At 37.9% G+C, this 27,872-nt stretch overlaps 2 protein-coding genes across 5 annotated transcripts; one reads left to right on the forward strand and one right to left on the reverse strand.

Moving 5' to 3' along the window:
• Nucleotides 1–4,036: 4,036 nt before the first annotated feature.
• LOC104603240 (Thioredoxin superfamily protein) lies at nucleotides 4,037–23,138 on the forward strand. Of its 4 annotated transcripts, XM_019198755.2 has the most exons (9): nucleotides 4,042–4,163; nucleotides 4,275–4,309; nucleotides 11,419–11,494; nucleotides 11,690–11,788; nucleotides 13,586–13,705; nucleotides 13,820–13,898; nucleotides 16,309–16,395; nucleotides 21,558–21,620; nucleotides 22,597–23,138. In XM_019198755.2, the coding sequence occupies exons 4-9, from the start codon at nucleotides 11,733–11,735 to the stop codon at nucleotides 22,672–22,674; spliced, it is 483 nt and encodes a 160-aa protein (XP_019054300.1). In that variant the 5' UTR covers nucleotides 4,042–4,163; nucleotides 4,275–4,309; nucleotides 11,419–11,494; nucleotides 11,690–11,732; the 3' UTR covers nucleotides 22,675–23,138. The 4 variants fall into 4 exon arrangements, with proteins under 4 accessions (XP_010265518.1, XP_019054300.1, XP_010265519.1 ...); XM_010267216.3 differs by lacking the exon at nucleotides 11,419–11,494 and having other exon boundaries at nucleotides 4,037–4,163; XM_019198754.2 differs by lacking the exons at nucleotides 4,042–4,163; nucleotides 4,275–4,309 and adding an exon at nucleotides 10,928–11,211.
• A 2,780-nt stretch (nucleotides 23,139–25,918) lies between these two features.
• Nucleotides 25,919–27,505, reverse strand: SHT (spermidine hydroxycinnamoyl transferase). Its single transcript, XM_010267214.2, has one exon. It carries the CDS (start codon nucleotides 27,478–27,480, stop codon nucleotides 26,137–26,139), a length of 1,344 nt encoding a protein of 447 aa, XP_010265516.2. The 5' UTR covers nucleotides 27,481–27,505; the 3' UTR covers nucleotides 25,919–26,136.
• Nucleotides 27,506–27,872: the final 367 nt, after the last annotated feature.

A 27,872-nucleotide genomic window follows, 5' to 3' on the forward strand; every position in this document is an offset into this window, starting at 1 on the left:
TATCATTTTAACCTATATATATATATATATAACATTTGGGGTTGGTCGATATAAATTTGTGAAAATATATTTTTTTAATATGAACTTTTTGAGCCAATGAATACAAATTGCTATTTCTACATGAAACATGGATTTGCTATTTAATTAGTTAAAGTGAATATCTTTTGTGATGTGATAAAACATATTTCTCAAAAATTTGTATAGATCAACCCCAAACACTGCAGGTTGTAGAGATCACATGTTTTATAGAAAGAAGGGACCCTAACTGGGTCAAGCATTTTGTCGACAACCTAATCGTGTAGCCCATGCTGTTACTCAAGGCCTGAAGTCTTTTCTTTTTCTGCCGCTTTTGCCACTTCGAGACCATACCATCCTTGGGTTGGGCCTTTTCTTCATGCTGACTTTGATGCCTTGTAGTCCCTTCTTAAGTTGATAACATAATATTTCCTTTTCTTATAAAAAATTTATAGAGAGAGAGAGAGAGGTGAAAATGCATTTTTCAAATAACAATGTATAGTTTAATTTTTGAGCAATTTTAGAGATGTGTATTTGGGACACACCCCAAATTTGATAAATAGGGCACATCCCTAGTGAAAATACAAAAAGAACTATTAGACTATGTTTGGTTTGAAGGAAAAGTAGGGAAACCTTTACAAATCTTGTATAGGTTTCCTTACTTTTCCCTTCCTTTCTCTACATTTTCCTTCAAACCAAACATAGTCTTAAAGTCCAGATCCACAAGGGTGCTTGTCCTTTCAAAACTAGGGCGTGTGCCCCTTTACCAAATATGGGATATGAGATGTGCTCTAATCACCACCCCAATTCTATGGTATATATAAAAATATGTTTTGTGGTATACCATCATCATTAAGGCTATGTTTGGTTTGAGGGAAAAGGTAAGGAAACCTATACACGACTTGTAAAGGTTTCCCTATCTTTTCCTTCCTTTCCCTATTTTTTCCTTCAAACCAAACATAGCCTAAATGAACCTTGAGCTATAAATTTTGCACTATCTATGTGTAAGTGCAATGTTGTATCTTGGCAATGGTATAATGCTTTCACCTCTTTTACATGCAATAAACTCCCTCCACCTATTTTCTTCTACGAGGTTATTGATGGAGGGAGATTTGACCCGACCCTTTGGCCATGCAACATGTGGAAGCAACCGAGAGTGACTTGGCAGAAGCGCCAGCTCGGCACGGCAGCGGGCCCACAACCCGAGCTCTGAGCTAAAGAGTCCCGAGCTCCCCCAAAAAAGGAACCCACAACCCGAGCTCCCCAAGGAGGAACCCGAGCTCTCCCTTCGAGGTCCTGAGCCTTACAAGGAGCACAAAAGGCAAAAAACCCGAACTGCCCACCCAGGGGTAGTTCGGGCCATACTTCTATCCGAACTCAATACCACCTCGCACACCACTTCGGCTCCAAGTCGCCTGACGCCCAGGAAGCCCGTACATGGAGGCAGCGCACCTGACTGATTAGGGGTCCGACACATGACAACCGCCCTCCAACGGCCACCTGCCACTGCCATCTCAGACGTGGCAGAGACGGCCCTAACAAGGAACAGTGAAGGTTATGACACCCGAACTAGAAACTGGCAGTAGAGGTTATGACACCCGAACTGGAAACTGGCAATAGAGGTTATGACACCCGAACTGGCAACTGGCAACTGGCAGTGGAGGTTATGACACCTGATTTGGTAGAGGAAATGACACCCGAACTGGCAACTGGCAACTGGCAGTGGAGGTTATGACACCTGATTTGGCAGAGGAAATGACACCCGATCTGGTAGAGGAAATGACACCCGATCTGGCGGAGGTAATGATACCCGAACTGGCAGAGGTATGGAAGTAAGTGTACAGGGTGATTATAAAAGGCTCCCATCTCTCAAAGAATGAGGTATGTGATTCTTGCGCTTTCTGGTCTTGAAATCTTCATTTCCCTTGCCTTCTCAAAAGCACTAACTTGAGCTTTCGGAGTGTTCCAACCAGGTTCCTCCCCGGAAGTCTCCAAGTTCTTCCTTGTTTCAGGCACCTCCAATTCCATCAGAAGTGAGGTAACTGACAGATAGGATCGACCAGATTGCGCATCATCAGTTATGGACCTAGCCAAGTTTCTTTCTCATTCATTTCTTTTTCTTTTTCCTTCGTCATAGAAACTGAAAGAGACTGACTCCTCTTCCTATAAGGAGATGAAGTAAGAAGAAAAGTTTACTGCACTTGAAAATCAAAGTTGACCATTAAAAAAATTTTGCTTTTGTATTCAGGTCTTTCTTTCTCCTTCATCTTTTTATTTTAATTTTTTCTAATCTAACATGAGAAATCATGCCAACCAATACTCCAATTCACCACAGTTATAAGAGTCCATATCACCTGCCAACAAAATACATTCCACTGTCTGCACATCTCATATATGGTGGAATTCCAGTCTCATGATGAGATGTGCGGTTGTAAGGTTCAATATAGTCATGTGGTTCTTTATACTTGTAAAAGCATAAGAATGCTAGATGTCTACCTTAGGAATAATTTGGGAAATTTATTTGGCTTAAAGACTGTTTTTTATAATGTCACTTAAAGCTTTTATTCTATATGCAATTTTGTGCTTTTTTTTTTAATTTTTGCCTAGACAAAAAATTGCTTTGGATTATAAAAAGCATTCTTTAGCAATATTGTTTCATTTTTTTATCTATCAACATGATTTAATTGGTAAGATGATTTGATTCAAAATCCTGTATGGGGCTTCATAAAGTTACTTTATTATGATCTATTTATAAAAGGGTTTATGAATCCATCACCCAAAAAGGATTGTTTTTGTTATATTATTATTTCATTATTACACAAAATAAATCCATCCATTCATTTTTTTTTAAACTAGCAGATCGATGTATAACTAATCAAAGTGTGTGATATATTTTTATAAAATTCTAAAAAATGTGGATTTAAAAATACATTTTTCATAGAAAACGTTATTCCTTGAGCTTTCACCAATTTCTATTACATGTGATTGTCGAGCAACATTCACTATAAAAAAACATAGCGGACCTATGCTTATGCTCATCTGCTTCTACAAAATGATAAGTTAGAGACACTAGTGGGTAGACCTGTTCATGGGGCGGGTCGGGCCGGGTTCGGGCCAGACTTTTACTTTTTATTAATGAAAATTTGTTAGGCCCAAGCCCGAGCCCGGCCCGACCAACGGGCCTACAACTTGGGCCCGAGCCTGGCCCTTATAAAAAGCCCGAAGCCTGATTGTGTTCGCGGGTGATTGTGTTCGTCGAAACTGAGTTCGCGGTGACTGTGGTCTGTGAGCTACGACCTGTGATTTTAAATTTAACAGTGATCAGTTCGCGTTTGAGAAAGAGAGAGAGAGAGAGAGAGAGAGAGAGAGAGAGAACTCACTGCTGCTTCCGGTGCCTATATTCGCCGTCTCGCCGTCGCCGGTGTCTGAGATTTGAAAGAGAAGTGAGATTTGAGAAGAGAAACGAGAGAGTCAGAGAGAGAAAGAAAGATAGAGAAAGAGAGAGAGAGAGAGAGAGAAGGAGAGGAGTGAGGACTCACCGCCGGAGTTGTTGCGTCGGTGAACGTTCGCCGCCTCGTCGATTGTGTGGCTGCCTGAGAGTGTGAGGATGAGAACTGTGGAGGATGTGGAGAAGAATGGTTAAAAGAAAGGAAAGAGGCAAAGAGGTGAAAAAAAGAGGGGGTCTTCGACTAGGGTTTTTAGGTTTAGTTATAGGTCGGGCCGGGCCGGGCTCAGGCCAGGCTATTTTGGCAAATCCCGAATCCGACTCGAATTTATTACGGACCGAGCTTTTTGGCCCGAGGTTAAACCCACGGGCCATATGCGTGTTCAAGCCCATCCGGGGGCCGGGCCGTCGGGCCACCCGGCCCATGAACAGGTCTAGTAGTGGGTATTTAGAAACCCGGTAGACCAAAAACCGTCTTTTTTTTTATTTGGATAACGAAAGCCCATTAGACCAAAAGATAAGACCCCTAAAAGAGCCCAAAATGGTCTTTATTTAAAAGCTACAATGGAAGCTTTTGGTCTATTTGGGCTTTTCACCTACATCTAGCAAAAATTCGAACTCAACAAACATCCTTCTTCATTCCCCACTTTCGAAAGTGACTAAGAGGAACTTTGCCCCAAGCGACTGAGAAGCATCGACGCAGGTAGTTCTTCTCCTTTTAATTCCTTCAATCTTCTATTTTTTTTCATCGTTCCATGAATTTCCCCTTCTTCTTCTTCTTCCATCAAGTACTAATAGCCATCTTTTCTTGTAGGAGGCTAATTACCAGCTGTTCTTCACCGTGTTCAGGTATAATCAACTGTCATTGCTCTTTTTTTTTTTCGAATTCCATTGACACAGTAGGCTCCAGGTTAGGGCTTAACATTTGTTAGTGTTCTATCATCGACATCTTTTGATGTCTATTTACATTTCAAATTTCTGCAATCTGAATCATATATACATCTCAAAAAAGAAAAAAAAAGAAAAATTGTAATTTGTCCATAGGGTCCAGCTTTCTCCACCAGTTGCAGGGGATCCAACACGCTTTGTTGGTGGATTTTTGCATTGCACATGTCCCATATGCGTCTAAACAGAATGAAGAATTTTGCAATACAAACCTGTTTGATGTTAGGTGACTTGCCCTGCACGTTAATGTTAAAATTGTAATTTAAGGTGGTTGTGGAGAGTTAAGGAATTGATTTCCATTAATCTTACTCAGACTCCAAGAAATGGACCTTTTAGGGAGGTTATAGTCAGTATTGATGATACTGTAGTTGGGGTTGTCTGGCCTTCTACTGTGATATACACTGGAGGGATCAATCCTCTGGTTTGGAGACCCATCTCTGGAATTGGTTCTTTTGATCTCTCTTCATACGATATTGATATTACTCCATTCCTAGGAAAAGTTTTGGATGGAAGGCAGCATCAGTTGGGGTTTTGTGTAACAAATGCTCTTAGTGTAACAAAGTGCTAGAACTAAAGGAAAGTTGATTAAATATGATGTCCAACCTCTAGTGATCACCTTAGTTTTGGACTTCAATGGTTCAAATGGAGATTTTCTTACTACAGCAAGTAGGTCTTTTCTTTTGGCTGGATGGGTGAAGTCTTCTCATGGAAACATCACAACCCAATCACATCAATACTTTGCTTATAGGAACGCAATGAAGTTTGGGAACAATGGGAATGAGCAGATTGTGAATCAAACAACAGATGTCAATGCCAATGTTTATTCTAGGCTCCCTTCTCATTTAGATTTTATTGATTTATCTAGAAGGTTTCCCCTTTATTTGTACACTAACTTTTTGGATCAAGGAAATGGCACCTCGACTTCAATTTCAAACCTGCCCTTAGGATTCAACCAGCAGTTGTTTTCACATGGCCCATTTAGTTTCTCAAGGGGAAATCTCATGAATCTGTAGGCTGCACAAGGTTCTATGATTGTAATGGGGAGTTTGGTAACTGGTGGTCTGAGAAGCACTTAGCAAGTATTTACATATGATGGTAAAGATGGATGCTACTTCTCAATGAGGAGAATGGAATTGCAAGAGTTTCTGCACATACGAATGGAAGTCCATGCATGTGTCGTCATTTACATTTATATGGAATATAAGGCTACGTTTGATTGCAGTCTAAACTTCATTCACCATGGTCTAGATTCATGGAAGCGTAAAAGGGATGAGTGTAAATTTTGGTTTACTTTTGCTTCATGTAGGCTTCCCTATCATTTCCTGCCCTTTCTTTCAAACTAAACACAGCCTATGAAAGAGAATGGAGATAGGAGTTGGGTTATCTGTTTAGAGTAAATAGGATGCAAGATGATCTCCACTTTATATGAGAAATAGAGAAAGAACTGAGGTAGCGGGAAGTTGGTGCAAATTTTGCATCAGTTTTTGAGATGTAAAATTTACACTCATTGAATGTAAAAAAGGCAAAAAGTATAAATTTTGTATCAGGTAAAAATGAAAATCACAATTACAAACAAACAAAAACAAAACTGAACCAAGTATGACTTTTGCTCCAAAGATTTGCACTGCAACAAAAAAATGACAAAACAAAGGGTTTGTTTGGAAATCGCTATCAGAAAAAAACATGAATATACTAAAATAAAGTTCAGTATTTAAGGTATTGGGTTTAAGTTTGTCTAATTTTTTCAATTCTGTAAGATTTGGGCTCGTAAATTCAACTTGGTTAGCTATAGTTGAACATTAGGAGATGGAGTACAGTGGAAAGGTAGATAAAGTGAGAAGATCATAGCATGCATGAACTGAACTAAGGTTAATGGGCCTTGAAAACTCAATGGAAGTGACCGGTGATCTAAAAAGTAGGGAGCTCAATCTCTATGAAATTGGTTCGATTATAGTTCTCTCAAAAAGGTGGACTTATTCCATTGAGGGTTGGAGTAAAGTAGTTGGTGGGAAGCTCAAATCTCATACTATTGACCAAGACAAGTTTTTCACAAGACAAGACAAGCTCAAATCCCACTTGGAGGAATTTACTTGCATCAGATTTACATGATCAAGAGAAGCAAGTTTAGATCTATCAACCTGGTTGTTTATTGGTTGCTCCATTTGAAATGCTATAGTGAAGCTTTTCCAATCAAAATAAATGTTACAGTTGAGATTTTGTACATCTTTATTACTATTTTCTAGTTACTTTTCAAGGATATCCAAGTTTATATTTAGTATTGATTTCAGACTAGATTGAAAGATACCTACTTTCCTCTTGTATTGGGGTCTCTTCCCCCTCCTCTCTTTTTAAATAGATTTATTCTTAATTATAAAAAAACATCTTGTTTTAGATTAGACTGTATTCATTTCCTACAAAAAAAGTCAATAGCCACTTTTCTTAATTAAATAACTGCCCAAAATATTGAACTTCCACTGAAGGTGTTGTGAGGAGTGAAATGATCCACTCTCAGACCTGAACCTATGTTCTAAACTTCTAAGGTTTGGAATCCTTAGGTTTTACCCTTGCACCAGAAATGGTCCATGGTTCTAGATTGTTGTCTACATACGAAGGGGACAAATACAGGCACAGAACTGCTGATAACACGTATGTAGACAACAATCTAGAACCATGGACCATTTCTGGTGCAAGGGTAAAATCTAAGGGTTACAAACCTTAGAAGTTTAGAACATAGGTTCAGGTCTGAGAGTGGACCATTTTCTCCTATGTTGTTACATTGTTGTATGCATATTATGTGTGTAGACAAGAACTCTCACCATTATTTACCTTGTGGTTCAAGGAGCTTATGAACCTGGGAATTCTGGATATAGTGAAAAATCTATTTGGTACTTTAAGTTATTTTCTCATTGGTTCCTTTTTCATTTGATACATATATCAAATTTAAAATATTGCATTACAAAATGCAATGCAAGAGTTGTAACATTTTTGCTTATTAGTACATAATAGTAAAAAAGTAAAAGACACACGTCAAAATAAAAGGCAAGGGACCTCGAAATGAATAAAATTCTATTGCTAATTATCTTTGACCATTGCAGGACTGAAAATTCATGCTCCTCATTAAAGGCTGCTTCGCCTTTAAAATTTTATTTTATTGATTTCCTTTTGTTGACCCTTAACTTCTAGTTATTAACTAGTTATTGCTTTTCTTATTCTAGTCATTAACTAGTTATTAATTATTTCTAAAACCTTTTTAAATAGTTTTCTTCCGTATGATCTTTTATGAACATTTATTTTGTTTTATATAGGTGAATGCGTAAGTGGAGCCCGTAGGTGATAACCGCATATGTCAATGTGTAAATATGTTATCTTGTATAGGGAAATGCATGAATGGGACCCATTTTAATATTTTATGTAAGTAAATGTGTAAGTGGGAACCACAAGTAATATTTGCATGTTTGAATCCCGCGCATAAACATTTAACATGTATGTAAGAGGAACTGATAAGTATGTTTGCCAAACGGTCTTTCGATCTTTCTAGCTTTTGAAAGATCTTAAAAAAATTGCAACCAAACGGTCTTTGGTCTTTGAAGATCTACCTGTGAAAGATCGTCAGTCTTTTTAGGTTTTGAGCTTTTGGAAGATCTTCCTAAAAAGACTTGCGAAACCCTCTTTAATAGTGGGGCATTTAGAATAATGTAGAGCGAAACTAACTTTTTTTTTCCTTATCGAAATAGCTTTTGTAGCAATGACTACGGAGGCGTTTGGCAAGTCTTTTTAGGAAGATATTCTAAAAGCTCATGACCATCAAAGACTGGTGAGCTTTCACAAGTAGATCTTCAAAGACCAAAGACTGTTTTGGTTGCAAATTCTTTCAAAGATCTTCTTAAAAGCTAGAAAGATCAAAAGACTGTTTGGCAAACGTACTTACGAGTTCTACTTACACAAATATGAAATGTCATACATAAGACCCAATAACACGTTCAAACATGCAAATGGTACTTGTGGGTCCCACATAAACATTTACCTATACAAAAATATTAAAATGGGCCCCACTCATGCACTTCTCTATACAGGACACCAATGTAGTCCCCAATACAGTTCAACACACACCCCAATACAGTCTCAATTGTACCATCCCTTCCGTTATCATCATTTTAAGGATCCACTACTCCCCAACACAGTTCAAACACACAAAGCGAAGAGGCCCAAATCAGTTTCAGGTCAAAGTTATAAGAGGTTGAAATCGTACTGTACTTTCTATTAGTTCATAACACAAGTCACAACCAACAATCTAGTAGGGTTGTTGGCTGTTCACTGTTATAGTAGTTGAATTCAAAAGAGATTATAGAACCAAAAAAAACAAGGATATTAGTGAAATTTCCTGAACCTTTTTTTTCCTTAGAGTTAAGTTTAGGCTATTAGTGATGTTGGAATATAATATAGAAGTGTCTTGGGTTTCCATCACATAAAATAAAGTCAAACCATGCCCCTATTACTCCTATATGACATGCTTAGCTCAACTAGGGGCATATGATCCAATTTCACTAAAATAAAAATTTCTGTCAGTTTATGATCCAATTTCATAATTCACAACTTCTTAAATATTCACAAACAGGGGGCTAGAATGTACCACCATCTACAGAAACAATATCAGTTGATGAATGGATATCAATTTAGGGAGATATGCATATGTGGACACTACAAACAACTTAAAGTAGCTGAAGGAGCCTAGAAACCGGTGCATGCTTTCTAATGCTCTAGGGCATAAACATATCAAGAACTTGTTTTTAGTTTAATTTATGAACAATTTTCAAAATCCAAAATCAATCCAAGACCAATCTGAATCACTAGATAATATTTGATGTGAATCTGAATATTAATGAATCGAGGCATATCCAATCCAATCTCATAATTTGCAGCCCTGCCTTCAAGCAGAATTTGTTCAAATTGAATCTTATTGAGAGGTTCACTTGCAGTTTGCAAAATATGGTTTGGTTTTAGAAATGATCAACCAGTGGTCCAGTACAATATGAAGCTAGAATGGTTATTGTTATCCTTTCTCTGAAATGGAAATCTGCCAATGCTAAAACCATGAAAACACTTAAATTGGTTAGATATTACAAAGTATAAAAGCACTATAAACTTGTGAAACTTTGTAGTAGAATACTTGAGTTGGAGACTTGAGAACCAAAGAGTTTCCAGCAATCAGCACAGGAGCAATTTTTAGACTGCTAAGTTAATGGGATAGTTGAATTAAAGGTGGATTGCTAATACAACCCCAAGTGGAATCTATAGTTAAATGCACACTTGAAATTCTTAACCCATTTCAGAAGTATGGGCAAGAAATAAATAAAGAAGGCGTTCACTTTGATTTAAGAAATTCTTGTTATATAGAATGAAATCCCTTGAATTTGAGGGAATAAATCTTACCAAAATTATGTTAAAATAAAACAAACCAGTTTAAGAATATGTTAGTGAAAGAAAACCAGTTTAAGAAATATGGACACTTCACCCATGGAGTATATGGTGGGGAGGTATTGGAAGTTTCTTGCTTGTAAAGATAATGATTAGTCCAAGGAGCTTCTCTTTAAAGCTATATCATAAATTTTACAGTGTTTAGGGTGCCTTCAACCACAACAATCTTCATTCATCAAAAAAAAAAAAAAAAAGAAAGCATAACAATTTTTTGATATCTAAATTCCCAAGGGAGAACCAAAGCTTCTTGGATAGCAAGCCTCCACCACCTTAACAAATTTGGAACTGGAGTGATTATACATTAATCTATACATTGCTAGCTCCCAACTTTTAGTGTGGTTTCAATGCGCCATGAGTTTACATATAATACAATTGTATGCATTATATTCTAAATTTGATCTCATCATTTCAGAAAGTTGTCCATTAACAACCTTAACTGAAAGAGTTGTTACTTGAAAAAGGTATTTAGAGATAGGTGGCTAACTGAAGGATGGTGGGTTCTGGAGGGTTTAGGAGAAATAGAAATTTCAATGTTAAATCTAGATAACTATGGTTGCAAAGTCGTATGTAACTTTGTCAAGTGTTGATATTTAGATGGCTTTGCTCAAGTAGAATAGGATATTACTATATTATGGTTGGGTACAGAACATCAAAAGGTTGACTCATTAGCATGGCCACAAGAATCCTAAAGCCTACTGCCTACCAAAAAACTGCAGCAAAAGCTATACCATCCATCCTCAAAGTATGAATTATATATGATCTTTGTCATGAAAACTACTAAACAAATTAGTAAAAAGCACTTGTTTAAAACATAAATGCAAAAGTTTTGATTTAATGAGGGTTTTCCCTTTTGGATCAGATTTTAAAGTATATTTTTTATTATAATATGTATAGTAATAATTAATATATATATATATATATAATATTTTTATTTTTATATGTATGACAATAAATAATTTTTACAATTCTTAATTTTTTTTGTATGTAAAATAAAAAATATTTTTATATGTATACTTTTTATTTTTTATAGGAAGCTTAGCTCGCAATTGAAAATGAGAAACGTTTTGATTTAATGGGGGAATCTCATTCCGCCGAAAATGAGAAACGGAATCCCATTCCTGCCAAACAAACAGTTGGAATCGAGAATTCCGATTCCAGCACCTATTTCAGAAACCAAACGGACCCTAAATATGTGTCAAATCGAAATCGTCCTCTCTAAAAGCCCTGAACCCTGTTTTTCTTCTCCATTGCTGCCGAGATCTCTATACCTTCTGTCCGACCTCTCCATATTTACTGACCGCCAAAGAGCGCATTCGTCTCCACTGAAACAGGTGCTTTTTTTTATTCCTTTTTTAACATATATTTTTTCAGCTAGAACTGTTGTGCATCAGTTTTGGAATAGGTTTTAGGTGAAATTTTTTTTAGATGGATGGGTCTGCGTTAATGAACGAGGTCATTCCATTTTTTACTAATAATTTTTTTTTCTTAATTTCTGCTATATATAATTTTATGGATTGGTTTGTGCCCAAACATGGCAGATTGGCCATCTACCGCTGACCATCAGTGACCTCTCTAGTAACCCTTTTACTCCAGCAAAACTATCAGCAAGAACCAGTGAGTGAGCGTTAGCTTTGTGCGAATAAAAATTTGTTTTGTGATAACGTTTTTAGTTTTATTTGATATTCTTCAATAGATTGAATGACAAATGTTTTTCTTGTTTTCTGGCATTGGACTAGTTCTATCTTTTCAGAAATATTTCAAATGCTTTAGAATGATTTCTGCTAATTCTTGAAACGACTGTGTTTGCAGTGTGGTGATTAAAGGTGAGTGACTCCAGTATTGCTTAATCAGAATGGGGGATTCCACCTTTTTCGATAGGTTGATGGGTCATCTCCGTGCAACAAGCAAGTACGAGCTTTCCAGACTCTGCTTTCCATTTGATATTCCTAATTTTTGGCTAGCCTAGCCTCTTTATTTTAGAGTTTCATCCCTGTTAGTAAGCTGTTAGTACTTTAATTTCTGATTAGAAGTTTTTATGATATATGTCTTGTTCACAAGATTATATCTCTTCTCTAAGTACTTGCTTTTCTTTTATTGGTAACTCAATTTTTATAAGATGGGTACAAGAATAGATATATACAAAGATCTAAAGTGCCTCTAATCTATTAATCCATCACTAAATACTTTAACCCCGCAATAAAGAACAACTTCACTATTAAAATGCTATAACCTGCCTCCCTCAAAATAATTGCTCCCTGTTTACCCCTTGTTTTGTCAAATTCTCTGCTAAGCTATTTGGTGATCTTGGAACCCAATTACAAATAACACTCATTTCCATACTTAGATGATTGATTTCCCTAATATATGTCAATATTGCTATGGTCCTTGACTTCTATGTCGACTCATCCTCCTATGACCTGTGAGTCCCCTTCTATTACCACATCTATAACATTCAGCATTCTGGTGAACTTCAGTTTTTGGAGTAAAGCTAGCAATTCTGTCCTTGTTGAGTCCCTCAATCCTATGGGTTCTGTGAAGACTGCTATTATGGCTCCAATATTGTTCCTAAAGACTCCTCCAACACCCAAGTTACAAATTACTAGCGTACCCCATGTTGCATCCATATATAAGTACTTGTTTCCATCCCAAAGTTGTTTTGAAAAGGCATTTCTGCTGTACAGGGGGTAAAGTGTTACTGGTGGCAGTACTTGAATCTTTTTTATTTTTCTTTCTATTTCCTTCTTGTTAATTAAGATACTAAAGAGAGAGAGAGAGGGTGGGTCTTGGTGCAACAGTTGGGTTGCTCCATTGCGACCTGGGTGACCAGGGTTCAAATCTTGGAAACAGCCTCTCTGTATGTCAGTATGTGCAAGGGTTAGGCTGCATGCATCTGTCCCTCCCTAGACCCACATTGGTGGGAGCCTTGTGCAATGGGTTGCTCTTTTTTTAATTTACTCAAGAGAAGTTGTATGCTTTGTATTATTATATGCCGTAATTTGAAATTTTAGAATTACTTGCAAGTTATCCCCTTTTGCATTCCCAAAATTGTACACTAGGCAGATGTGCCAGATTGGCAGATTCCCATGACTCTAGTGCTGTCAATGAGTGGGGTCTGGTCTGGGTCAGGGTAGACCTGGTCCCAACCAATAGGTAAATGTGCAGAACCAGTTTTGAACCAGACCCTATAGGGTCTGTAATCGGGACTATCGGGTCTAACCCAATTTTCACCATTATCATCATCATCTAAGCCTTGTCCCAACTATGAGTGATAGCTATACTTTTAAACTGTAGTTTTACAGTACCTACTTATTTGTTAAATCAACAGAATTGGACATCATAATATGATAAAATTACAAGTATATGATGGGAAAATCAGAAAAATAGGTTTTACTTTTTATTGTTGAAAGAGAAAATAACTTTTAGGCCGGAGGTATCTTTGTAATATGCCAATATGGTTGCTTCAGGTCTTAATTGGTTCATAACGACCAAAACCGCTCCTGACCCAATTATAATTGGGACATGTATTGCATACCCAGGCCCTATATAATTGGGTTGATTTGGTTCTGTTAGGTCTGCTTGACCCATTGACAGCCCTTCATAGCTCAGAAATCGGAGTCTTTTAGCATTGTTGATTAACTATATCTGTTCAGTTCTTCTATTGTAGAAGACAGAGGACGACCTGATTTTGATTTTTGATGCTGTTAGGTATTACACTGGTTATCCAAAGGATCTTGGGCCTTCACGTGTTATTCACTTTACCTCGGAACGTGAGTTTGTCCAGCTGCTGCATGAAGGTCATCCTGTTGTTGTTGCATTTACCATCAGGTAGATTAGATTTGTGTCCCTTCTTGTTTCTGTTGTTTTTCAATTTGAAACCCTTTTAGGAATTCTTATAGAGAGTGATCTCAAGCCTGATCTATTTTTGGATGCTTGTTGTAGATGTAACTACACAAAACATCTTGACAGAGTACTTGAGGAAGCTGCATCCGAGTTTTATCCACATATAAAATTTATGCGTGTAAGCTTACAGTTACTTAATGTTTCTAATAAAAAATGGGTCCTTAATGTTTCTCTCTTCTGAATGATGCATTTCATAGTGAGTTGCGAAAATGGGTCCTTAATGTTTCTAATAAAAAAAACTATCAAACAAATGTTTGTAATAAAAAAAGGAAATTAGGTCCTTTTTTTTGCTTTGTGTTGGTTTCTGAAAAAACGGTTGTGTAATATACAAGTCATGTATGTTGGTAGAATTGTTCTTGTTTTTACATAAAGACTAAATTTAGCAATGGTTTGGCAGCAAGTTGGTACAGGCCTAATCTCTGGCATCACAAACAATACACTACTCAGATGGTTAACCCTCACAGTATGATCTTACTGGAGGAGTTCCTTGGAGTTGTACAACAAAGACTGAAGGTTGTGGAGAGATGACTAAGAGGGATATTCCAAACTAAAACCTTTTGCAACAAGCTAATAAAGAGGTGGTAGGATCAATGTGGAATGGCAAAAATATGGGAAAATCCATTACCTCCAACTGTTGAAGCTTTAACATGGTTAATGGTATTTGGGAAATATGCTTATCCAAGAAGATTTCACATGGTTAATGGTACTACTGTACTAGGGAAATACTTATCTAAGATAACTTAAGGATATGAACAGATTTTGACTTTGGTAGGAATTTAACTCAACACAGCACAACCTTGTCCAAACTATATGGGGTTCACTACATAAATCCTGTTCCACCATTCCGCCATGTTTAGTAGTGCCATCTCCATTGCTAAGTTATGGACCCTTGAGCATTTCTCATTACTTCAATCCATGTCCCTTGGGAGAAAATTGTGAGGCATCAACATATTTATTTATTTTGTATAATATTAGTTGATTCACTTAGAGGGGCCACTACTTGGTGTAATGGTAAAATCTTGGGCTGCAAGTGTGAGAATGCTGGTTCAAGTTTGAGAGCAGCCACCATGCAAAGATGCCAAAGGTTAGGACCATATCCAGTCTATCCCTCCCAAGACCTGCGGTAGCTAGGACCAACATTGGGTAATGACCTTTTTTATTAGTTGATTCACTTAGATGCAGAATTGTAATAGGAACTCAAGAGAAAAAAAGGATAAGATAAAGAAAGAAGAAGAAGAGAGAAAAGAATGTTTGAACTATGTTGTCAAAGTCTTATGATTTATGATACAATTCACAATTTGAATCATGAATCCCAAGGGTTTCAATTTGAATCTTATGCCTAAATCCTTTTCTGCAAAAACCCTAAGATTTTTGTTTGACTCGTGTGGTTTGATTCATAAATTTTACGATTTATACAATTCTTGTGATTAAGTGCAATTTAAATAAATTTAATTAAGAATTTATCCTTGACTTTGTCATTTTTTTGTTTATAATTAATTTTTTCAAAGGAAACTTGTGTTATTTGAGACCAGACATTGAGTTTATTTTCCATCAATGTACAATGAATATTATTTGATGTAATATATTTGAAAAGTAGAGTAGGTGTGTTATGCTTTTTGTTTTTCTGTATTGGAGTGCTGACTCCTTGTCAGAAGATTCTCTTGTAATCTTTTTACAGTTGGTAATTATTTTCTTTATTTATCTATGAAAAAAATTTAGGTTAAAGAGCCATCTTAGGTGCTGTGTTTCTATGTTGTGGATGGTGGTATATTGTGGGCCTTTTTTGGACCCATTGTGGCTGCAGATTCAATTAATGCTGATGTGGTTATTTTTCCACTGGTATTAGGATTACCAAGCAGCATTTTTTTGGTCGGTAATTGCCAAGCAGCATTGCTTTTCTTCATTTCCATTTGCAATGATTCAGCTTACACAATCAGGTGGAATCCAAGAGCATGGAGCACATTTTGGCTCAGATTAGGTGAATCCAAGAGATATGCTTTGCCAGATTGATATGCAAGATCCGGGGTGTAAAGGGTTCTTTTTGAATATGACTGGTGTTTACCTCTTTAAATTTAGTATTGAGGGAAGGTTGTCTATGCCTTTTTCTCAGTGTAGTTAAGGCAGTTTGGCAACATCTAGGCATTTTGGCCTGGGAAGGGCTGCAAGGTAGGTCTCTGTCCAAGTAACTGAGAAAAAGAAATAGACAACCAATGTATGTGCGAGTAGGAAATGAGGAGTTGTGTCCCTGTTTTCCTTGTATGTGTTTATGTCGATATCTATATGTGGGCATCTAGACCTTAAATTGTGTCACCAATTGTGCAATATAGATACTATTGCTTTGTAGACTTATTGTTTGTTAGAAGCTTGATTTCTTCTCTCTCTCTCTCTTCTCTGTTTTTGAAATTTAATATGTACTATAAGCAAATTTTGATACCTTTAACACTATGTAGTTCAGGAGTCTTTTCATTGACCATTGTCGTTTATCCTTTGCCTCCTTAATCCTGAGTTTATTCTATGGTGTTGTGCAGGTTGAATGTCCAAAATATCCTGGTTTCTGTATAGCACGTCAAAAGAAAGACTATCCTTTCATTGAAATATTTCACAGCCCTGAACAAGTAGGTTGCTTGCTTTGTTTCACTTTGGCTTTATTTATCCTGGTTTTACTTGCTGTACTTCTTAAAAGCAGTGCCTCCAAAACCATCAGGTGGTTGAAACAACTTAAATTGAATTTCAACTAGTTGAAGTGAAGCTTACTAATACAAGGCAGCATTCAAATGACTAGTAGATAAGGCAGACTTTACTCATTGTACAAGCCTTTGCCTTTCTATTTTAGAAAATTTTGTTTTGAGATACAACTTTGTGCTGCTTTATTTGGTTGACTTCCAGTTTTTTTTCTTTTTCTTTTTTTTTTGATTGGCAACAGAAAACAGGAATTTCATAATTAAGAAATAATCAGGTGCAACAAGAGGTTACCAGTTTACTTTTCAATTAGAATTTGTGAGCATAGCCTCTGCTCTCTCACCCATCGGCCAAACTATTGGTTGATCTTTGTACCCATTGTATTTCTAATTGCTTATTTCTTGAGATCCAATTAAAGCATCTGATTTCATTTTTGTAGATCCAATTAGCTCCACTGCTCTTCGCCAACCAGCTAATAGTCACTTTTGAATCACCTTCAATAATCAATCTATCAATTCCCATTTCCTTAGCCTTTTGCACCCCAAACACTGCTGTCTTAAGCTTTTCCCTGATAGAATCTGCTTCCCCTATTGGACCTGAACACAGTGCAATTAAAATCCCGTCCTCATCCCTTATTACCCCCTATTCCAGATGGACCTCGGTAGGGGTTCTCCTCAAAAACCGAAAACTGAACCAAATAAAAAAATCTGGTTAACCGAAGTGATCGGTTTGGTTGTTGATTAACCTATAAAAAAGCGTGGTTAACCAAACTGGCCGATATCATTTACTAAAACACTCCTTGTTGTTTCATGGATTTACTAAAACTAAAACCTACCCTATAGTTTGCATTTTATTAAAACACCCCCTATAGTTCGCAACCAATTTACTTAATCAACCTTCTGTTAAGAACCATTCTTATTGCTATCTAGAAATGGTTGTGACCATCTAAACTGAGTGGAAAATGTTTAAGGGAATGGGCCCATGTTTATATATTCCAAAAGTACCCCTAAAAATTATTTCAACAAAGAAGAAAACTGACCAAATGGAGTGATTGCCCACATCTTATCAGGGGCAAGAACAAGATTTCTATTTTTATTTTCTTTTAATTACATTTGTTTAATGGACATTAAGGTCAAAACTGTCATTTCCCACTTCCATCTAATGGAAGGTTGATTAAGTAAATCAGTTTCGAACTGTAGGGGTGTTTTAGTAGATGACCATATATTATATATTTTATAGTATTTATATTATATATAGGGTAAATTTTTGATTCCCCCACCTCTTAAATTTGTCACTGTTTGTAACAGTGACAGGTGGGGGAATTTGACACAATACAGGGGGGGGGGGGTATGTGTGTCATAGGTGGGGGTTTTGCAAAATAAAATACAAAAACAAATAAAAATTTATGAGGTGGGGTAAACCCTAATTTTCACTTATATATATTTATAATATGTATTTCACCCAATTTGGTCCCCTCCAGTTTCAGGTTTCACTAAACTAAACTTTGGTGGTAGTAGTGAAGGAAATCCAGGTCTGTCGGGTATAGGGGGAGCCTTCAGGGATGATGAAGGTCGAATTATCGCATTATATTCTGGTTCTATTGGATGGGGGGACTCTCTTAGAGCTGAAATATTGGCTGTCTTGGAAGGGTTAAAAAGAGCTCAAGAGTTAAATATCAGAAAATTGATAGTGGAAGGTGATTCTAAGTTGGCTATAAATTGGTTGATGAAGGATACTTCTAGTCTGTGGAAGTTTCTGAATGAAAAAAAGAAAGTTAGACATCTCGTACAAAATATGGAAGTCAAGTTTCAATGGATAAAGAGGTGCGCCAACTCCTTGGCAGATTCATTGGCCAAACAAGGGGTGGGAAGAGTTAATTTCTTCTGGGCGACATTGTAATCTGAATTGCTTTCTTGGGAGGGTTAAGAGTTTTTACCCCTCCTTTTGTACCTTTTCTGTTATTATCTTTTAATAAAAGTCTTTGTTATCTATCAAAATATATATAAAACCGAAAAGCTGAACTGGTCAACTGGTTAATCGGTTGATGTGGTCAGGTTCAGTTCAAACTTTTAGAAAACCAAAAAGACGGTTAACCGAACCAAAGTGTGCTAATGGTTTGGTTAATCGACCATGAGCACCCCTAGACCTGGGTACTCCTATCAAAGTTAATCGACCATGAGCACCCCTAGACTTGGGTACTCCTATCAAAGTTCAGTTTTAAGGGTGGGTTTGAGCCAAGCCGAGCCGAATAGCTAGCTATTCGAGCTCGAGCTCGGTTTGGCTCAAGCTCGACTTGAGAAATTTTTTTTATAAAAATAAAAAAATTACATATAAAAATATTTTTTATTTGATATTTAAAAAAATTAAGAATTATAATAATTAGTTATTATTATATATAAAAATAAAAATATTATATATACTATTTTTATTATATATATTATTTTCTATAATTTTATATTATTATTATTATTATTATTATGTATTCTTGTTTATCCGAGCTTTATTAGGCTCGAGCTCGGCTCGAAGCTCGGTTTCAACCGAGCTGAGCCGAGCTCGAATAGCTCATAGCCACCCCTTCATCCACCCCCAAGCTGGTGTTGATAGGTAACAGAAAATATTTCATAATATAAACAAGAATATACAGAAGGTGATATAACCAGGGAATGAGTACCCCTTAAAGCATGTGTAACAATTAAGTCCTATACAATCATTCCCTGCCCAACCCTTACCCGCAGGATCAGGTTAACATTTTCTCCTTAAAACAGCTGAGCCCAAAATACCTGTTCCTAACAACCCCTTGTCTTGCTAGAGAGTCTGCTACCCCATTAGCCACCCTTGGAACCCATTGAAAAGATACTGTCACGCCTCTCAGGTGCCACTTGATTTTCTTTACCAAGTCTCGGTAGGTCGAAGCTGTCTTCTTGCTGTTCTTTAGCCAGCTTACTACTAATTGGGAGTCTCCTTCTGAAATTTATTTTTTCTGCTAATTGGACCCCATACAGTACATCAGACAGTTCAGCCTTGGTTGAATCTCCTTGGGCAATAGGGCCCGAAAATAGAGCTAAGATAGTTCCCTCTTTATCCCTGAAAACCCCTCCTATGCCTGAAGGGCCTGAGTTACCAAAGCAGCTTCTATCAAAATTGAGTTTTATAAAACTTTCCGGTGGTGGCTCCCAAACCTGTACTATTCTATTCTTTTTTGTAGAGGAATAGGCCATTTCCCTCCAATTCCTTTTTATGTCATCAAAGGAAAATAGAGAGAACACTTCCAGGGACTTAACCCAATGATTTATTTTTATTAGTAAATAAGAAATTTTATTAAAGAAACAAAAAGAGATTACATATAAGGGTGGCAAGTTGTCACCCGATTGCACAGACCAACTTAAGACTGACGAACAAACTTCACATTACATATTTGAAAACCCAAGACCTCTCCTAATCTATTTCCGAGGTCCACCTTTTCTAGCTGTCAAAAGTCTAGTAGGATCAGCACCCAATCTGTCACAGAGCTGCCCACAGCCACAATCATCTTGTCCATCCTGTAAGCTTTGTCTTCGAAGATCGTCCTGTTCCTCTTCTTCTTCCATATGTTCCAGCAAATTGCAAATGGGATACGACTTCATAACACCTTCACCTTCTTACTCCTACTCAGCCTAGGCCAATTAGAGAAAATCTCTGATGTTGAAATTGGATGAAAACCAGAGATCCCAAGCATAGATGTGAACACTCTCCACAAGAAGCCTGAGAACTTTTAGGAAATCCCCCCCCAAACACCAAGGCCCCCCAACCTCTCCTTGCCTCTTCCAACTCCTTTCACAACTCCCCTCTTTTCCCTTCTATAGTTGGCCCATACACACATGAGAACCCCCAGTGCCACCCCCTTCCACCATCTGAAAGCATATTGAGATAGTGACACTCCCCCCAGCAGTCCTATTTTTCTTCTGTCGAGCCTGCTAATTTCCCTTCCCCTTCCTCCCCTTCTTCAGAAAATCCCCAAGTAGCCCTTTTGTCCTGCTCTTCTCTTCTAGTCCTTTCGTACTGATCTATAGCCTTACTCACCACCTCTTCTCCTCCCAGGAAAAATAGACCCAAAGTTTTTCCTACCACTATCTGTCTTTTTACCAGCTTTTCTATATCCACCTTCCTCCTTCCCAGCTCTTCTAACCCAATGAATCACCCTTAGAAGGATATAATCTACGATTGCCTCCAGATTTCTCTCATCTTTGAAGAGTCTTGCATTTCTTTCTTCCCAAACTGTCCAAACAACAACATCCTTAGTGCATCTCCATAAAATTTTGCCTCTTTTCCTTGGCCACCTAAAAAAGCCATCTGCAAACAGACTAGTTAAGTTTGTAGGTTGAGTTCACCTGCATCCGAAGAGGTCAAAGAGACTCTCCCAGATCGTGGTTACAAATGGACTGGAGATTAGAATGTGATAAGCAGTCTCACCATTTGCCTTACAGAGTGTGCACCAGTTTAGGGATAGACAAGCATTTTTCTCTCTTTTGAAGCATATCTAAAGTGTTGATTTTTCATGAAAGACCTCCCAACAAAAAGCCTCTACTTTTAAGGGAACTGGTTTGCACCACACCTCACTTATTGGAGAGGAAGACCTTAAAGGAGCTTTGAGCATTCAGAGAATGAAAGGAGGCACAAGAGAAGGAGCCTTTAGGGTCTGGAATCCAAATTCTTTCATCTGGGGTAGAGGGAGACACTACAACTGAGTCAAGAATGAGCGGAAACTTAGAGATTGATACACATTCAGCCTCTCTTAGACCTCTTCTAAAACCTAAATTCCAAGACACTCCCTCCGCAACTGAGTAGAAAGAAGAAATTGGCTCATTTTTCAATAAAGATAGTGAATAAAGGGAGGGGAAAGCATCTTTAAGAGTTGAAAGTGAATATGGTGTTCAAAATCTTTTACAAAGTGAAGTTGCTGGGTTTGTTTCTATATTAACTATTGTGCAAATTTCTCTTGAGAATTGTTCTGCGGATTGTCTTAGTTTGTTAACCCTGATTCAAATATGTATTCCCATGTTAGTTTTGTGTCATTGCTTATGTAAGCTTACAAATAAGAACCCTTTTTATTTTGGTATAGGCAGCTAACCAAGGAAGAATTGCTGATCCCAACATTACCAAGTACTCAGTTAAAGTGATGCCTGTAAGTTCTGAATCTTGTTTGTAGTCATTAAATATTTTTAAGTTCTTTTGGTTCTATTCCCTTTCATTTGAAATCATTCATGCTCTGGTACATTACTTTTTACTCTTTTGTTATTTGAAATAAGACCACTGGATACACATAACCTATTTCTCAAAAAAATACCGAGTCCTTTTATGTCTATACATACCAATGTAGTAAGACTCAGTCTGGACATAAAACTGTTATGCTCATTGGGTCGCGGAACTGGACAGTTAGCCCATTCACACCATGAAACTATTATTTAACAAGGACCCAGAAAGGTCACTGGGTCATTATGTCACTCGTTCAATCACCCAGTCTGGTCCAGTTGTTACAACATTACTACATACAGTAAACCTGAGGCATGTTCCGGTTCTAGTTCACACTGCAATACCCAAATTTGGGATTGCACCATGCATACAATTTCATTATTATTTTCAAAGGCCAAATGCTTTTCATAAAGAAAGGCCATTACCCAATGTCCATCCTACCGTCCTAGCTATCCTGGGGTCTTGGGAGGACACTGGCTTGAGATGGTACTTCACTGTTGAACTTGCAATAAGACAAGGCACATTGCCTTGTGATGGTTGCAGGCATGCAGTGTAACTTTTAAGTCTTTTAGTTACTTGTGTAATTATAATCACTAGAATATAAATTACTTCATCTAAATGGTGGTGATTTTGTATGGTTGGGGGAAATAGAAAAGGAGAGAGAACAAGGAACTATTTATGAAGGACTAGCAGAATCATAGAATGGCAAAGCTTCCTCTCAGAAAAAACAGAGCCATTTCTTAGCAGTTGGTCTTTATGCTCACCTTTCTAAGACATGCTTACGACAAACAAAAATTTGTTGATTAATAAAGTTTTTATGAGTTATTGTAATTTCTCATGTACTACTATATGATTTCAGTTAATGGGATTGATGAGATACGTTTTCTGATTTCTCCATTGATTTCCAGTTCAACAATGATGTCAGTGCATATGGTTTTAGAGAGTTCTTCAAGCGACATGGAATACGTACATCAGATCCAAGCTGAAGATGCAACAAACCCAGTCAAAAGTGCTTCACAAGCTGAAGTTTCTGTCTAGAAAATTTGATCTTGTGGATGATCCAAGACTCCGGGTTTGGTTGGTTATCAAGGAGAACATTACCACCCCTACTTAAAAGAATCTAGTCCAAAGTCTAACTGAGCCTCCAGACTGATGCAGCAAACCTAGTTAATAGCTGCACACGATTTGAGTTCAAAAGATGATAGCGCCTTCCAGTTAATACTCAATTCAAGTAATCCTTGTGAGATGATTCTCTCGTAGCTTCTCTCTCTGTCTCTGTCTCTGACTCTCTCTCAATCATAACATATAGAACTTTTTCTGCATTCTAAGGTGGTAGCTTCTAATTATTGTGATGTCCATGGGGCTACAGTTCAATGTATTTAGTCTTGATTAACTCGATTGTACCCCAAGAAAAATCAAGTGTGTAATATTGAAGAACATTACTTCGCCAGTTTGAGCTTGTTTTCAACTGCTGGTCCCAAGCCGGATAAAGGAGGATTGCATCAAATTGGCAGCCAACATTATCCTGTTCAGAATGGGATGGCAAAACCAGATTCATGTAGACGATCCCATATAGCTGGGATAATAAGGCTGCATGAATTTGATTATTATGGCAATATTGGAGAACAACACAATTGCAGATATACCATAGATGACATTGCTTAAAACAAAAGTAAAACCTCAGGCCGACAAACGTGAAGGTTAGTGTTCATGCAAGAAAATCCTGAAGGTTATAGCTCCTTATTCAGTCACCCCTCCAAGACTCAGATTTGCTGGGTCCAACATCAGGGAACGATCCCTTTGGGGAAGTCATCAAAAATCAAAATAATGGGATATAGGCTATAAAACCCCCATAGCATTGCAGATGGTTCGGATTCAATTAGATATACTCGTGTTTTTCTTTTATTATTTTTTGTTTCACGGGACTACACAACCGGGGGGGGGGGGTGTATACCCTATATTGTTCTATACCTGAGAGAGTTCAGGTAGTAATATGATGCAAATACACCTGGAAAAAAAATGACCCAACCTGAAAAAACAGGGTTAGGGTCTCAGGTCTAGCTACACAACCTCACCCGACCCAGTATTTTTGGATTAGGTCACAAGTCAATCTGATGACCCGATTTTCAAGTTCAAGTGGGACTATTTATATATTATTAAAAGTTTTCACTCTTTAATCTCTACCATTTAGTCTTTAATTTTTACTTGAATTATCAAAATTTTCTTTTGAGTTTGAAATTTTAAGGATAATTTCTTTAATTTTGGCATTTTCATGTCTTTTTCTTTATTTTCTGATATTGAAGTTATTTTTAGGGTTGACCCAAATTGACCCATGGGCCAACCCTAATCCAAACAATTAGGGTCAGGTTCTAGAATTTACCAACTTAGCCCAAAACATGACCCAACCCCAAAATCAACCCGAAAACGCCATGACCCAACCCTAATCTAACCCACACAACCCAATTGCCAGGTCTAAATGCAATAGAGAGGCTTGGCCAGCCGGTGAAGATCAAATTTGCTTTTCATTAACTGAAAAACTGAAAAATAGCTTAGATACGTGAGTTAGGATTTGCAACATTCAATATATTAACTACTGGGGAAATTCTCTACTTATTTTAAAAGACTATCACTCTATGTCTCTATCTTAACAGAACACCAACTACTTGACTATTTCAAGCTCAAGGGGTTCGTTACATCTTCCAGGCATTCAATTAAGGGGGCATTCTTTTTTTTTTTTTTTTTTTTTGGATTTTGAAAAGGGGAAAAGTTGGTCAATAGGATTTTGGTTCCCAATGACCAATAAACCCATGTTCTTTATTCAGATTTATGTGGTGATCAGGGAAACTTTATTTTCCTGGAATCGCTTATCCGAGTTAAGTGATGAAAGTCAAGAATGGACAAGAATGAATAACATTAGAGCGTTTGGTTACAAAATTCTTGCCAAGGGCCACATTCTTTTTAGAATGAAAAATTAGCTCCATAGCACAAAAATTCTACATGGGTGGAAAGTTGTCAACACTTGAATGGTACAAAAATACCCTTTTTAATAATAGATTTTTATGGCTAAAACGGTCATTGCCTTATTTACCTGGGAAATAAAAGAACATGGGTAAATGCACATACTCGATAAGTATTTTCTGGAAAACATTTACTCGGATAAGTGCATTTACCCGACTAAATAACTTACCGAAAAGCGAAAGGCCTAAGAGTTTCTATATACCAATTGCCACCCAACCGTGCTGCCCCCACACTAATGCATCAAAGCTGATCTTGAAAGAGGATTTGGTAAGTGGTTTCCATCAGACCATGATAATGTTATCTTTGTTGTGGGCCATGATATTTCACCTTGATTTAATCTTACTCTTAGCAAACTCCAAATATTTTATGATCCAAGTGCAGAATTTTAGCTGGTCTAGGGTCATTTATCAAAGTTTATCAACCTATAAGCCACTCAACGGGTTAGACAAATCAATGGTTCAACCATCAGATTAATGGGTTCTTGATCAAGTCAGCGGGCTTTTATAACATAGTATATTAGAAATTGACCTGATGAACTGGAATTGTGACCTGATTGCCGGGTCACAGGTAAGAATGGTACCAGGGCGGGGATCATATTCCCCATCATTGACTCCAATTTTCAAATAAATTCTTACTCCTGACCCCTATCCCTGCCAGGGATAAAAGTTGTCTTCCATCCCCGATTCCCAATAGAGTCAAGTTTCCCACAGGGGACCCAAATCCCCAAAATTTTTAATGAACAGTATTTTTTGAAAAATAATTTACTGATGGGGCCGGGGAGGTCAGATACCCAGCAGGAATGGGGAAAATTGCCATTCCCTAATCACAAGTCTGACTAGCAGGGTGAACGATGGGTTGAAATTAAACATTGTCAAATACATACGAATAATTGAACACAAATGTGTATTTATCCAAGGTTCAAACATATTCTTCAACTCTGATTTTGTACAAAATTTATAATGTAGAAACTGTATGATTTATAAGGAAAATTTCAAATTGTGTATTTATCCAAGCATAATTGAACACAAATGTGTATTTATCAAATTGTGCTTATAAATCATACAATTTCAAATAACGATAAGAAAACATATTCTAAAAAGAAGAAATTCAAAAACATGTTTTTTTAGCTTCAATTTTGGAAACAAAAAACAGCGATAACCAAAAACTTGTTTTCTATGTTTTTGTTTTAAGAACTAATTAGAACTTCTAATATCCCCAAAGCCCATGTTTATTATTCAAGGAAAAAAGCCTATACAAGCTAACACTATTTTGAGTGAGCCCTAATGGGCCCTCAATAAACATGACTGTTCTACTTCTTGGCACTGCGATTATTTCAAATGGGCTACAGTGGGCCCTTAAGAAGCATGACTTCTCTACTTCTGAAAGTTGTAAACATATCTACCCATGTCAGACCAGATATCATTGCACCCTTACATAATATCCTCGTAAAACAATTCCTTAAAAGCATCCACGTGGGCCACCTGCAATCCTAACGGAATGGCCAGAGATCCATCTTCCCCACCGGACAGGACGCTACACTTTCCGTCTGAAGCAATTAATCCTGGGCCCATGTATATGGGCCTTCCCCACCCAAAGTCTCCTTCGTATATCGCCAAGCCCAGCCAGCTCGTAATCGTTAGATTTGGATTTCCAAAGAAACCCCCCTCTGAGCAGCCCACTGAATGGAAAGAAGTCCTAAATCGCATCAGATCCGGTTGACTTCTCAGGAAATCAATGGCAGATCTCACGTACTCATCCGTCATCTTCACCACTGCCTCTCTGATCTTGCCTGCTGCGTAACCCAATGGCTGATCCATCAAGTCACCAGATCGAGCGGTGGCGATCGTCGGAAAAATTGCATTCCCAAAATACCCTTGCGGGAGGGGAGGATTCAACCGGTTGCGACAATCAACTATGATGCGCACCTTCGTTAATTGCTCCCTCTCGTGCGCGCGTGCTTTACACGCGCATCTCCACACGTGCCCAGCAATGGCTTCGTATCGAGTGTAGGCTCGACCGGAATCTTTGGTTCGACCCTCGTTAGCTTTGCTCTTCAGCTTCTCCACTTGCTCTTTCGTCAGCTTGAACATCTCCACCGTTGTTTCCTTCGCTCTCTCTTCCTTATCGTCCGGTCGGCCAATCAAGTGGGGTAGAGAATCGAATTCCACGTGATCAAAGCGTGGGGCCACAACAGGTCCACTCGCTTGTAGAACCGTCCGATCAAGGAATGGTGGGGTCGGATCCGGTTTCTCACCCCGGGCAATCTTGGTCCAGGCACCGATAAAATTAATGGCGGATTTTCCATCCACGACGCTGTGTGATATAGCTACCCCAATGCTAATGCCACCACAGGGAAAGCTGGTGAGTTGCACCAGTAACAGCGGGATCTCGTTAATGGGAAGACCGTAATCAACCCGAGGGATGAGTTGTCTGATCTCTGGGGTTGGCCGGAAGTCGCCGAAGTCATCGATTCTGTTTTCTGACTCAGCCTCAAGGAGCTCTACCCCCATGGCGTTGCAATCGAGTTCAAGCCGAGTTCCATCAATCCACTGCAGACGGCCTGCTAATGGATAGAATTGCACCAGCGCTTGGCTTAAAGAGCTTCTCATGGTTTCAACCGCCGAGGACGGTGAAACGCCGATGGGTGATCGGTAAAAGTAGATGGTGGGTGCATGGGTATAGGGTTCGAGCTGATCGGAGTCCGATAACCAGAGCCGGCAGTTGGGGGTTGGAGAAGCCGGCTTAACGGTGTAAGAACTCTTGATGCTCAACATTTTTGGTTAGCTTTCTTCTACGGTTGGGCTGCTGTGAAGCAGTGAGTAGAGCTCTATTTATAAGCCAACCTTTGCTCTGTAGATTAATCCAGCTTCTCGTAATCAGAAATCCAGCTTTCCCATGAGCAAATCCGTCATGATCTCGACAGTAAGATATCTCAATTCCCGACGAGGATGATGCCATGAATGTAAAGTGCAACCCACACCAGTCGATGACTGTGTCGCTCTATATCTCATTCGCTGCATTAATCAATCAGTCTACCAAATTTCTAGGACTTCATCTTAAATCTAATTACTCAGTTGCTCTGTCAAATGTATTAAAGAACGTGCTTCTCTAAGCAATCTGTGACACAAGTGTTCGATTTGAGTGTGAAGTTGTGAATTTCAACTAC

This window comes from Nelumbo nucifera, chromosome 2, assembly GCF_055504915.1.
Source record: "Nelumbo nucifera cultivar China Antique chromosome 2, China Antique-T2T, whole genome shotgun sequence".
Classification (NCBI taxonomy): Eukaryota; Viridiplantae; Streptophyta; class Magnoliopsida; order Proteales; family Nelumbonaceae; genus Nelumbo; species Nelumbo nucifera.